Source organism: Terrapene carolina, unplaced genomic scaffold (assembly GCF_002925995.2).
Source record: "Terrapene carolina triunguis isolate 2854851 unplaced genomic scaffold, T_m_triunguis-2.0 Scaffold85, whole genome shotgun sequence".
Taxonomy (NCBI): Eukaryota; Metazoa; Chordata; order Testudines; family Emydidae; genus Terrapene; species Terrapene triunguis.
In genome coordinates this window covers 13637721-13652324 of record NW_020664436.1, presented here as the reverse complement: position 1 = coordinate 13652324, position 14604 = coordinate 13637721, and the positions used below count along the sequence as shown (strand labels likewise).

Here is a 14604-nt window from a genome sequence, read left to right as displayed (position 1 = left end):
GGTTAGTCAGGCATGACTTGCCCATGCTGACTGTTCCTGATCACTTTCCTCTCCTCTAAGTGCTTCAGAATTGATTCCTTGAGGACCTGCTCCATGATTTTTCCAGGGACTGAGGTGAGGCTGACTGGCCTGTAGTTCCCCGGATCCTCCTCCTTCCCTTTTTTAAAGATGGGCACTACATTAGCCTTTTTCCAGTCATCTGGGACCTCCCCCGATCGCCATGAGTTTTCAAAGATAATGGCCAATGGCTCTGCAATCACATCCGCCAACTCCTTTAGTACCCTCGGATGCAGTGCATCCGGCCCCATGGACTTGTGCTCGTCCAGTTTTTCTAAATAGCCCCGGACCACTTCTTTCTCCACAGAGGGCTGGTCACCTCCTCCCCATACTGTGCTGCCCAGTGCAGCAGTCTGGGAGCTGACCATGTTTGTGAAGACAGAGGCAAAAAACCTCCATTCAGGGCCAAAATATTGAGAGAACAGGTCATAAGCTTTCAACACTGCTGAATCTAAGCATTAGAAGTGGTTGAGTCTCAAACCTGAATCACAAAGCACAGCCTAAATCTAACAGAGAGTGAACCAACCCCCACTTTGCCCATTTCCAGTCTCTAGACCCATTCAATCCCCTTTTCCTTTCTGTTTGTGCTCCTGACAAGAGTACCAAGTATGATGCAGGAAACTTCATAATAGAAACTAAACTGAAGGCACTTTCTTCTAGGCCAATAAACTGCTATCAGATGATAATAGTCACTAACGACCTGCTCTGAATTTGAATTTATGACCAAGAAGTGAAAGGCAACACATGATTAATAATCCCTATGATGTAAATCCCGTATGATTTAAAACCCCTTGATTTCTTGTGCAGTTAAAGGGTCTGATCCAGCTCCCATTGAAATCAGTGGGCATGTTTCCACTGATTTCAGTGAGAGCTGCATTAAGCTGCATTGTTGTTGCCAGATTGAATGGGAAAATGTAAATGTAATGTTCAAAACATGACCATCCTCCCAGTGACTAAGTGTATACTAATCATTTAATCAGTTATACATAGAAACCCTTTATTAAAGTCTGTCTCTTACACTTGTTTTAATTTTGGATCTGTTCATTAGATGCAAGGCTCATTTAACTTGTACATAATTATGAAATATTCACACTCATCAAATACTGCTTTAATAGTATTTTGCATGTAGGATGTACAGTATTAATTACAGCATTAATTCAGTTGACCAAAGCTTTACTGCGTCCAACTCCACCCCAATGGTCCCTTTGAGGATCTGGGCCCCAGGTCCCATAATTTAATTTCATTTAAAAACTGAACTGTAACAAATACCAGTTAATGGGTGTTAATACTAGAAAGACATGTTTTAAATAACAGATACTCTGTTTGAAAAGCTGTCAGCATGTACATACTGTGGACCAGTTATAAGAATTTCAAAAGTGTAATTAGGATAGACAAGCAACCAACCACCCAAACTGGTTGTGTACCAGAATTGGTCTTTAACAGTAGGTCAGACAAAATTACAATGGAAACCTTGCAGCTAATTTAAAGTGGTTACTTAAGACAGGGGAGCATTGGACACCGTCTTCAGAGCAGGTTTCGCTGCATGTTTGAAAAATGTTCCTGAATATATATGAATTTGAGAGTCCAGTTTATCCCTGAAGGAGCCACTTTAATCTCCAAGTAAATGATTTCTATTTTCTAATCTCTTTTCCCCACACCTCATCTTTAGCCAGTATTTTCTTTCTTTCAAAAATGAAATTAAAATGTAAGAAAGAAACTTTACATAATGCTTAGGGCTTGTCCTAAGGTAACAAAAGCCAGGAAAATCAATGCTAAGACTGACATTATTGGAGCAGGAAAGGGAGGAAAGTCTTATAATTGGGTATGAGTGACTAGAAGCAAATTTGAGATACTCCTGTATCCTAAATTATAGAGAGACACAGACTGAAATTTCCACAGCTGACTTCCATCGTTTCCTTCTTCCTCTTATTAGACTCAATTATGCTCTGAAATCTGGTACAAATTAGGGTCAAGAGAGCAGTAGGAGATCCCCTCTCTCCTGCTTCAGCAGAGGGAGATCTGAAGTTGCTCCCAGCCCTTGTTTGTTTTCTCTTCACCTCTGCTTCTTCCATTCTGCTCCCCTGCTGCTCTGCATATGCCAAATCCTGCTCTCAGAGGTGCTCATCTCCAGCATTTCAAACATCAGGATTTCAGTCAGTTTCACTGTGCTGCTAGTTACACTCCAGGTGAAGCTGTGTGCAGCAACAGCACAGCCCAATACAGGAAAAGGAGATGAGGAAAACAATAGGGGAGAAAGGCCATAAGGGGAGGGTAAAAGAGTTCTACTAGGACCAAGATTCACAATGAAATGAAATACAAACTCAAAGTTTCAAAACTGGAGGAGGTTCTTCCACATGGCTCCATTTCCTCAAAAGGGACTTTTTCTCTAAACGTCTTCAATACATTGGATGGTACATATGAGAGTAGAACTCGGGGCCTTCCACTTCATATTATACTGAGATGAGCACAATAGCAGTGTCTAATACCAGTGACTTAACCTCTCTGGATACGTCTAGCTGCAGAGAGTCAGTCTTGCAGCCTGGGTTGACTGACTCACACTAGCAGGGCTCGGGCTAGCATACTGAAAATAGCTGTGTACACATTGCTTTGACATTTGTGCTTGGACTGGCCCTTGGGCTCTGAAGCCCACTCCCATCCATAGGCTTCAGAGCCCAATCTCCAAACTGAGCTGGAACATCCATATTCCTATTTTTAGCATCCTAGCGTGAGCCCCACTAGCACAAGTCTGTCAACCCAGGCTGTAAGACTTGCTCCCAGCAGGTGTGTTGACATACCCCATGTCTCCGTTTCCTCACTGGTAAAATGGGGATCATAAATCACTGGTGTCTGTAAACTGCTTTGAGATCCTCAGTTGGAAGGTGCTATAGAAGTGCAACATTATTTTTATTTCTCACTGGTCTAATGAAAACAAAAAATTCTAGTGCTTCGTATTGCCCTTGCAAGGGTCCAGAATTCCCATCCAGTTTGTTCCTGTATGGATAACTACACAAGACTGCTCTTTTTATACCCTGGCTTTGGGTCACTACTGTGATTCTTTTTTCCCCCAATAAGTGTAATTGATTACTCAGACTTTTATTTGTTATTACCTAAAGTGCCACATTCTGCCTGTAAATGGCTTTCTAAATGGCTTTCTTAAAATTCTTTGAAGTTTCTTGTTGCTACATGACTTGAAACAATGCCTTATATATGATCCCAAATCCATTTTGGAAGCACAGTTTTTATACCGATACAGGGCCAGATTCTGCCCTGACTTGCATGTTGTACTGCCCCATTGGATCAGATTCTGATCTCAGTTATACCAGAGAGAACGTCGAAAGAGGCAGAGATATAATAGGAAAACCAACTGACATGAGGGTATAAAATAATGCAGAGCCCGCTACCTTTCCTTACATGCTCCTAATAGATTATTTTTCTTTTCCTTTTTCCCTCTCCAGGTATAAATGATATTCATTTGGTATACTCATTTCAAATATCACTTTATCATTTATACCCATTTTTTCACTAACATACATGAATGCATAATTAACTGGCATGTAACTCAGTCCACTATTTTGGGTTAAATGAGGGAGCACCTGTTTAACCAAAAACCCTCAATGTTAGTTGTTTTTCCTCTATCCCACATCTGCCCTCTTCAGGCCAGATTTTTAAAAGAACTCAGCTCCCATTTAGGCATCAAAACAATCACAGAATATAAGAACGCCATACTGGGTCAGACCGATGGCCCATCTAGCCCAGTATCCTGTCTTTCAATAGTGGCCAATGTCAGATGCTTCAAAGGGAATAAACAAAGCAGGACATGTATCAAATGATCCATCCCCTGTTGTCCAGTCCCAGCAGCTGGCAGGAAGAGGCTTTGGGACACCCAGAATATGGGGTTGCATATCTGACCATCTTGGCTAATAGCCATTGATGGACCTATCCTGCATAAATTTATCCAATTCTTTTTTGAACCCAGTTATAGTTTTGGCCTTCACAACATCCCTGGCAACAAGTTCCACAGGTTGTGCGTTGTGTGAAGAAATGCTTCCTTTTGTTTCAGACCTCATGACAATTAATTTCATTGGGTGACCTGTAGTTCTAGTGTTATGTGCCAGGTTAAATAACATTCCTTATTCACTTTCTCCACACCATTCATGATTTTATAGACCTCTATCATATCCCCCATTAGTTGTCTCTTTTCCATGATGAACAGTCCCAATCTTTTTATTCTCTCCTCAGATGGGAGCTGTTCCATACCCCAATCATTTTTGTTACATTAGAAATGGAAACGGTACAGAGAAAAGTATCTTTTTTGAGATGGGGTGATCAGAACTGCAGGCAGTATTCAAGCTATGGGTGTACCATGGATTTATATGTTGACATTATATTTGTGATTATATTTTCCAATGTGCATTATTTTTCAATTAACATTGAATTTCATCTGCCATTTTGTTGCCCAGTCACCCAGTTTTGTGAGATCTCTTTGTAACTTTTTGCAGTCTGCTTTGAACTTAACTATCTTAAGCAATTTTCTATCATCTGAAACTTTGCCACTTCACTGTTTTCCCGTTTTTCCAGATCATTTATGAATATGTTGAACAGTACTGGTCTCAATACAGATCCCTGGGGAACACCACTATTTACTTCTCTCCATTCTGAAAAAACCTGTTTCCTATTTTTTAACCAGTTCCTGATCCATGAGAGGACTTTCCCTCTTATTCCATGACTGCTTAGTTTGCTTCAGAGCCTTTAGTGAGGGACCTTGTCAAAGGTTTTCTGAAAGTCCAAGTACACTATATCCACTGAATCAGCCTCTAATTGCCAGGATCGCCTCTGGATCAAGAAACTGAAAATAGCTCAACATATTGAGACCTGATCTATCTTGAAAATCTGGCCTTTATTTCAATGCCTAAATGGGAGCCGAGAGTTTTTGAATATCTGCTCCCACATGTGTAAGTTGCATTCATTTTTAAGCTGCTGCGGCTGCCAAAGTCTGAGCAGCTTACAACCAGCTACTAATAAACACCATAATTATCTCACCACTGATTTTGGGCCAGAGGCTTCCATGAGTGATGCATTCACTTCCAAATTTAGACTTGGTGTATCATAGCTTCTTAGGTCAAAATAGTAGAGTTAGTGCACTGGTCTTACAAATCAGGAAATCAGAATTCTATTCATGTTCTTGTAGTAGGCCCATTGTTGTGCTATACGGAGTGACCTTTACGCCTTTGTAAAAGCTGATTTTGTGCAAAGAAACATTTGGTGAAATTCAATTGGAAAAAAATCCAAGCATGGAGAAAAATGAAGTAGCTTTAGAGTTTAGGATCTGTTCTTGCATACTGTGGAGACCTCGTTAAAGTTTATTCCACTCTTTTTTGTAATAAATAACTCACGTCAGTAAATTGGTAAGAGGTAAGAAGGGCATGTAGTAGAAAAAGAAAGGAAGTGTATACATTTCTGGCCTGAATAAGAATTTTAGGCTGACTGAAGTTTGCAGTTAATAACTGCAGAAAAACACATTGAATCCTGAAAGATTGTTCCTGGCAAAAAAAAGTATGTACTGCAAAGATGTTTTCCTTGATTTTCCTAAATTATCTTATTATTATGGCTATGAAGGATTTTCACCCTTTACTTATCTCCATTGCATTGTTGTTTACAGGGAGACGATTTTTAAAAAACAAAAATAATATTAAGATGACAGAATATCAGATATTGCAAAGCTGTAATTGTGGAATCTATATGCCCTTCAGATCCCCCTAAAGACTGAGACACAAAAGTGCATTGGATTGAAGCTGGGCCCTGGTTCTACAAAGACTTACATTGGTGAGTATTGTGATCTGAGAGGGGCTATTCGTGTACATAAAGTTACGCACATGCATCAGTCTTTGCAAGATAATGGCCTTACTCAGCAAATTTCAACACCAAGTCAGTGTGATATTTGTTTACTGGAAATATTTCAGCCATCACAACTGATTTTAAAAGTAGTACAAATGGCAACTAAAAACAAGTTGAGAATTCCTCAGATCAAAACACATAAATCACTTTGAAAGGGATTTCTCCAAGTCATTTTTAATGAAACCGACAAGCAAACAAACCCTGTCTTGCTACTTTCACTGCCAACGAAAGGTTTACTGCTACAGTGTGGTGGCAGCCTGACAAACTCTTATTGTTGTGATGACTTAGTGAGCATTGCAATTGTCCCAGAAATATCATGCGTTTCCATCAGGGTAAAGGCGTTCAAATACAAACAAAATTAAGTGCCTAAAGGAGGAATGGAGGAACAAGAATTTATCAAGGCTGCCTGTGATTTATGAGACGTAATGATTATGGGGCCCAGACAGTGTGAAGAGATGATTCTATTTATCATCTTCTCCCTGATAGCTATGTGATAGAAACTAGCATCAATATATCACCAAAATATTAAATTGGTGGCCCTGCAGTCTGGCATTTATTTAGAGAGATGTCACTGCTGCAGGTGTCAGTGATGGAAGGGAGGACAAGTTAATTACCTCTTCACCAATCTGGATCTCCCGGACTGACCGAAGTAGAAGCTGGCGTCCCTCAAAAACAATCACACAGTTTGGGTCACAGCTGTGGTTCACGAGAGACATGCTGGCAGGGAGTGGGGGGAGAAACAGAGAACATTAGAGAGAAGGATCCTCCACTGCCAGTACCTCCTGAATTATTTAACATGAGCTGACTGAGTTACATCTAATGCACCAGGCAATCAGTTTATCAAACAAGGAAAATCCCTGGTAATCAAGTGTGGTCGGTTAGGTGAAGAAAATGAAGGTTTAGAAGATTTATATTAATTAATAATAGGAGCCCCGCCTTGATCATTCTCCTTGATCTGCACATGTGATCATTCCGCCGTCTCATGTTCTGCATGGAAAGGGCGGGGGGTGGGGGGGATGGGGTTGCTTCCTCCCTATGAGGGCTCTGTGTGAGGGGAAAGGGGTGGGCCAGGGCAGAGTATATAGGCTGGAGACAAGGGAATGTGTTTCATTCCCATTGCTCCCCCACCATATAGAATTCAGGGTAGAAATGGAATACATCCTGGAACTGTATTATATTTCTGTAGGTGGTACTGAAGGCATCAGGGATCCAACACCTCCCTTCGGATATTCTGGCCTCCAGAGGATCCATAGGATTTGTGGGGTGGCACTGCAGCCTGTTCCATGGTATGTGGGAGAGGGGAGTAGTACACACATCCACAAATGCATATGCCCTCCCATAGAACAATTTGGGAGGAAACTCTGAGGAGAGCCTCACTGACATCTTCTCTCCTTAGCCCCCTCTATTGGAGGAGATGGTTTACAGTAATTTGTCTCTCTCTCTGTTTTGCATTCCCATGTAACGATGTCTTAGCACTGAATGTGACTCTACCAGTCAGCCCTCAATTGCATAACACCCAGGGCAGGAGCTTGCCCTGTCATGGTGATGGTCTACTGAACCCTTCATTAAAAAATTCCAGTATCATCAGGGTGGAATCGGATTTTGGCTCACAGCCCTTGTCCCTGTACTAACAAGTAAATTCAACCCAGCACCTTTGTGTAAACCCACATTAACAAAATGTGGCTCTCTGTCCCGTTCCAGTAGTTAGACTGTGTACAGAGGTCTAAGCTATTGCCTTTGAGGTAATGGGTCTGGTCTGTTAGCTCAAGCAATAGATGCTCATGATTTTAGATCCAGAAAGGCTGTAGTTCAATTCCCATGGAAAATTCAACTAGGACAGTTCTTATACTGAGTATCTCTTGGATAACTTGCTTTTTGATTGCTAATAGGGGGTATCTAGCACTTAGCCACCAACCACCTCTCTGCCAATGTCCATCTTTGACTACTAGGCCTTCAGGCAGACATTACCAAGGGACCACGGAGGACTGGATACTGAGAGAAGGTATGCGACCAGGGGAAATGGGATGGGATGTGATCTCTCCAGGAAAAAAAGCTGACGCACTGAGTGCCAGATCCTGCATGGTCACACCTCTTTTCCCATGTTCTGGAGGACGTTGAGAATGAGAGGGAGCCTGTAAAATACATTCAGCAGATCTCCAATCCAGCTAACGGAGAAGGAGACACCAGGAGGGAAGAGCAGCTGTGTGATGTGAAACCCTTCAGAGACAGCCCCTCCAAAGCTGTACATGAAAGGGAGCAAGGATAGATTGGCCACCCTGCAGGGCTCCTTTCTTTCTTTATCATACTCAGCGGATTCAGTGTTGATGGGAGTGACCTTTCTGTCACCCAGAATGGAAGCTGTTCTGGTAGACCAGGTGGAAGGCTTTGCCAAGGGTTGCACTGAACCATTTCTGGCCCCAGTCCTGCACTGAACCATACAGAAGCCCCTACGAATCTTGAGGAGGTCAAAGAAACCTATCTAGGTAAGGGAGCTCTCATCTGACCATCAGCCCCTGTGCACTAAGGAGATAGCTGGGAACAGGAGGACAGAACACCAACATCTGAGATTTGTACCTTATCCATTTCTAATGCATCTTTTCTGAGATGGGGCGATCAGAACTGCATGCAGTATCAAGGTGTGGGCGTACCAAAGTGTCATTATAATATTTTCTTGATTACTCTTAATTTTCATATCTAAAATCCTATATTTCCTTTCAATGTGACAAAACGAAAGGTGGTGGGCTGCAAAAACCCTATTCTTTCAAGGAAATATTTACCCAAGCTTCTTGCTACTTTCTTAAGAAGCCCAAGTCTCATGTTTTAGCAGCAAAATTTATCCTTACCCCTGCCAGGAAGAGATTAGGGTCTCCATGAGAACAAGAATTCAGGTATAAAGAGCTGTCCTGTCTAAATTATGTTAAAACTCTGCAATTAGGAGTTTAAAAATATTTTTAAACTCAATCGTGTTTTTCATGTTCTTGTAATTTATTTGCATTTCCTAATTTCTTATTTAGCTATGGTATCGGCTACTTCAGTGACCCCTCTAGCTAGCTAGAAATAAATAAATAAATAAAAAAAGCCACACACAGAGTTTTTGCCTGTGAATGAAACAGTGTCCACAGTACCTGGGATACAGGCCAACACCAACATCCTGCATTTCTCCATTACTGATGGTGAAACAGTTACAGGTCACCTGTAAAAACAAGGGGGGAAATCCAGGATTACCAGTGTTATTTAGAAATGTCATACCTAAGTGAAAGAAACTTTCAAAATAAAATGCAGGGGCATTTTGGTAATCAGATTGCAGATATTCAAGCCCAACACTGATACTCTTTCATTTTAGAGCAATCACATCTGGGACACACACTCCTGTAAAACTACAGTCAATTAAGAGCAGAAATATTAGTATCCTGCAAAAATGTGAGGTTAAACACATGCAGAGGCCCTATTTTCCTGTCCGGGGGGAAGAGAGGGGGAAATACATGAAGCCTGAAAAGCATGGCATATAGACAATATAGTGGGGAACAGTGACTGTTGGGGCTATACAGAGTAGATGTTTCAGACCAGACTTGTGTCAAGCTGCCACAGTACAGTTTATGAAAAACAGTGGAGCCCCAAGAATGAACCACAGCTTTGAGGTACATGGCTACACTGACTGGGGAAATATGGCTTGTGCCTGTGTAAACACAAAGAGTGAGTACCTGATGGGTGATCTCTTGCATGACATTTATTTTCATGAGTGGGGAAAGGAGGGATAACTCAAATGGGGAAGGTACAAGACATCTTATTTTAAATTATTCTCACAGGAAAAGAGAAATACCTTCTTCCATTTTATATCGCATACCCAACTATATAGTGTGTTTTTCTCTCATACAGTTTTCAGGGTTGAAATGGATTTAGAACTGAGATGAGAAAAGTAATAATTGCTTGCAACTAGAGAAGGCCCCAAACTAAAACCCTGGATCTGAACTTTGGTGGTGTTCAAAATCCAAACCTGGATCCAAATTTTGCAAATGACCACTGTTGTTATAATGTATCGACCCAAAAACTAGAATGCAAAGACGTGCTGCATTTTCAAGTATTCCAAATCTGGATCTGAATTCTGTGTTAGAGTCCATCTGACTTTATTTGGAATAAAGGAGGAGAAATACTTTTTAATTTTTTGATAACATGTGAGGTATGTCATGTCATCAGTTACATACTAATAAAAAGCGCCCTACCAAATTCACGGCCATGAAAAATGTGTCACGGACCGTGAAATCTGGTCTTCTCCCACGAAATCTGGTCTTCTGTGTGCTTTTACCCTATATTATACATATTTCACAGAGGAGACCAGCGTTTCTCAAATTGGGAGTCCTGACCCAAAAGGGAGTTGCTTTTGGTTATGTTAGGGAGGTCAGAGTATCGCCACCCTTAGTTCTGCGCTGCCTTCAGAGCTGGGCAGCCGTAGAGCGGCAGCTGTTGGCCAGGCGCCCAGCTCTGAAGGCAGCGCCCCGCCACTAGCAGTGCAGAAGTAAGGGATACCATAATAATACCATACCCTGCCACCTTTACTTCTGTGCTGCTGCTGGAGGCGGCTCTGCCTCCAGAGCTGGGATCCCGGCCAGCAGCCGCCGCTTTCCAGCAGCAGCGCAGAAGTAAGCAGGGCTTTGGAGCGGAGCCTGGAGCAGGAGCACAGACCAGTAGGTTTTTGCCCGGAGCTGGACTGGAACCGGAGCAGAGCAATTCAAAAATTTGATTGCTCCAAATCCCTGGAAGTAAGGGTAGCAGTACCGCAACCCCCCCTACGATAACCTTGCGACCCCCCACCCCAACTCCTTTTGGGGTCAGGACTCCTACTATTACAACACCGTGAAATTTTAGATTTAAATAGCTGAAATCATGACATTTATGATTTTTAAAATCCTATGACCATGAAATTGACCAAAATGGACTGTGAATTTGGTCCCTTTTCTTTGCAAACATTTCTGTTTAAAGGAACATGACTAGTTATAACAGTCTATAAGGGTATGTCTACACACTAAAGAAAAACCCGCAACTAGCCCCTGCCAGCAGACTTGGGCTTGCAGGGCTCAGGCTGCGGGGCTGTTTCATTGCTGTGTAGACTTCTGGGATCGAACTGAAGCCCAGGCTTTAGGACCAGGAGGGGGTGGGAGGGTCACAGAACTTGGGCTGCAGCCCGAGCCCAGAAGTCTACACAGCAACGAAACACCTCTGCAGCCCAAGCCCAAGTTGGGTTTTTCTTTGCGGTGTAGACAACACATACCCTAAGATAAACAAGAAAAATGTCTGAATCTTTTTTTTTTTTAAGTTTGATTTTCCATTGGCATTGATAATTCTCTGCAGAGTGGGAGATCTGGCAGGTGTGAGTTTTGATAAATCACTGAGTTTCTTCATACAATATAATCGCCCTGAAATTCATGTCTAATTTAAAGAAATACACTGAAAAATATAATATTATATTTTACCTATGGAACTCACAAATTAATAATTGCCAATGTGTTAACCATAAAGAGAAAAATAAAATTATCCTTCAGAATCTTCTAATAAAATCTGATTTAAACGAAGATATATGCAGTAAGGTATGCCTTTTAATGGTTAGATAATAATAATTAGTCTGTTATTTATGTAACCCTTACAAACATTCCTGATCACTTACAAAAAACATACATCTTAATTATTTCTCTCCTACTGATATTAGATATATAATACCAGACAACACTTCCAAATTAAGATTAGGCCTTGTTAAGTAGCAATTATATATCTTACAAAAATATTGTCTTGACTTTGGTATATAGTGAAAGAATAGATTGCCAGGTTTCTTCTCTGTACTGGATTATGCAATAAAAAAGGTCATTGATAGTAGATCTAAATTCATCCCCTCTCTCCAGAAAATCTGCTATGGTATCTTGCTCATTATCATAAAGTATTTACATTAACTATGTGGACTCCTGAACAGTGCAGATTTTGTGGAGACCTTTTACTGTTTCCCAATAAGTCTAGTTATTTTTGTAGTGTCAGGTGAAAAATGTTTACACACAAAGGGAAAACAACAAATTTTACTTTCCCCTATTTTTGTAAACATGCACAAGTTGTGGATTTTCATTACAAAATGTGTTTTACCAAGGTAAAAAGAAGATATGCTTCTAGACTCAAACACTGTGAACTTGGGAAGTTTAAGTCCTGATAAGAAACTTGGTAACTCCAAGACTATTGAAATATACTTTTTTCAGGGCAGTTAGTTACAAGAAGCAAGTTTAGCTATAATGTTCACTGACAGGAAATATCATGCGTCAGAAGAAAGGAACACCCAGAGGATGACCAAGGCAAATTCTGAGTTCTAGGAGAGCTCTACCCTTTTGACACCCATAAGCTCAACAGTAGGATCCAATTGCCTTTGAGTCCCTGCCCACCTCAGTTCCATGATGAGATGTCTCTACTCCTGAGATAACTAAACCATTTAAGGCTTAATCAGAACCTAGAACTGCACCTAGCAGCAAAGTGACAGTCTCTGAAGAGCACAGGTATAATATGCTCTTGTTATCTACCCTACCTTAAAAGCATAAGGGACATATTCTCTTCTGGCTGAAGCTTCTGGGTGCTTGTGGTGAAGTGTACAATTCCCACACTGGCCAACACAGGATTAATAAGCAGGTGGCCCTGCCCTGCCACACCAGTGAGAGAGATCTGATTTGGAGGGAGGAGCTTAAAAGGGAAAAGCACACCACAGTTGGCAGCAGAGCTAAAAGTGCTGTAAGAAATGAAAGGATATAGACAGAAATTTCCTTGAGTGAACAGGAATTCAAAAGCCTAGTACAGAACAATTTAAAAAAGGAATGACAAAAAATCTGTATCAACAAAAAAAGAGGAAGATGATCTTTTTGAATTGTGTCCTAGAGTTGAGGATAATGACATACGTCAGGCTCAGGAAAGGAAAAATGAAGCGTTTTTGTTTAGAGTACTTACAGGCTATTGCGACTTAAACAAAAATAAATAAACACAAAGATGGGCTATGTGAGCACTGTAAGGCCGAAGAAACAATTGATCACCTTTATGGGTATGTAAGGACTTTGATAAAGAAAAAGAAAAGATTTCTGAGAAATTTAAAAGGCATAAGGTAGCAAAAGTTACATTACATCATTTAGTAAAAATATTGGGGAAATGGGGTTGTTACAATACCCGAAAAACATAGGGCAGAACAAGAAAATATAAACCATTAGGTATTTAGGAATTAGAGTTGGTAGAGGATGTAAACCAGTGGTGGGCAACCTATGGACTGTGGGCTGCAAGCGGCCCATCAGGGTAATCTGCTAGCAGGCTGCCAGACAGTTTGTTTACATTTGCACGGCTGCCCGTGCCATTTCCTGCAGCTCCCATTGGCCGAGAATGGCGAACCACAGCCACTGGGAGCTGCGGGCGACCATGCAAATGTAAACAAACTGTCTGGCAGCCCCCCAGCGGCTTACCCTGATGGGCCGCAGGTTGCCCACCACTGATGTAGACCATCTAGTCAAGTCTGCTTCTCCATGAAATAGAAAAAAAGAAAAGTTGGTGGCAGATGGGAGAGAGGGCTGGCTAAAGGCAAGCGCTCCTCACCTAACTGTTCCCTGATGGCCCCTCCCTCAAGAAAGATACATCTTTTGAGGAGACTATTTCTCCATATCAGTCTGTGAGCCTAGTTGTGGCCGCAACTCAACAAAAGCCTCTCTGAAGGCAGAGGGATGAACCACATCCTGGGACAATTCATTTGTGTTTCTTTTGTAGTTGTTGAGAACCCTGGAAAGGGCAAGGCTAGCTGTTCAAGGCTGAGGCTCTTACGACTGGTTGGTGTGTTGGAACATCCAGTGTTACAGGGTGGCTTGCCTCTTAAGGGCTGGAAGGCTGGGGCTAGTCAGCCCTGGTTACAGAATGAGGCAAACCTGGGTTGAATCAGGTAATTCCCTGTAAAGGGCAGCAGATGCCTCCAGTGAAGGGGGATGTTCAGGGAGATAAAATATTCCTAGGCATGACCAGGCTCCAGCAGAGATTCCTGGGACTGAGACTCCAGGCAGGGAGGCGCTGGGAGTGGCCGGCTACAACAGGAAAGGTTCCAGGCAAGAAGGCCTGGGAGTAGGGTGATCAGAGACTGCTAGGAGTGAGCAGGCTCCAGCAGAGTGTCCCGGAAGATGGGACTGAGACTATAGGCAGGAAAGGCCCGGGAGTGACAAGAGGGTAAAAAATGGATTTTGATTTGGGACACTGAGTTTTACTTTTGAGTTTGTTTTATCTGACCCAGACCCCAAGAAGGGATGTTGTGAATGGACAAAAGGGGTGTGTGGAGTTTGTTTAAGTCCTTTGAGGGAGAAAGTGTTAGCAGGGCACCCCAGAGACACTCCTAGCCATGAGTGGGTGCACAGGAGGCAGCTGACCCAGCTACACCCAGACATCACCGACCAGAGGCTCAAGTGAGTGCAGAGGCCCAGCCCAGAGTCCATGGGGTGCCCTGAGGAAGGAACCTAGTGACAGTGGCCTTCAAGAGTTGCCCAATGTAGGGCAAGTTACAATTCTATCCTTTCCATCTCAGGTACTTATATGGTCCCCATTACCATACAATTTGAGTGCCTCACCATCTTTGATGTATTTACCCTCACAAAACCCTGGTCAGGTAGTGAA

The 14604-nt window shown here is 42.1% G+C and overlaps 1 protein-coding gene across 1 annotated transcript in view; it reads right to left on the bottom strand.

The window, feature by feature from the left end:
• The window catches only part of SMYD3 (SET and MYND domain containing 3), a 633981-nt gene that overhangs the window by 111442 nt on the left and 507935 nt on the right, over positions 1 to 14604 (bottom strand). The window contains exons 6-7 of the mRNA XM_024210270.2: positions 9078 to 9145; positions 6567 to 6669 (exon numbers count right to left, since the gene is read on the bottom strand). Of these exons, the coding sequence (XP_024066038.1) occupies positions 6567 to 6669; positions 9078 to 9145 (171 nt within the window). The remainder of the gene's footprint in view (positions 1 to 6566; positions 6670 to 9077; positions 9146 to 14604) is intronic.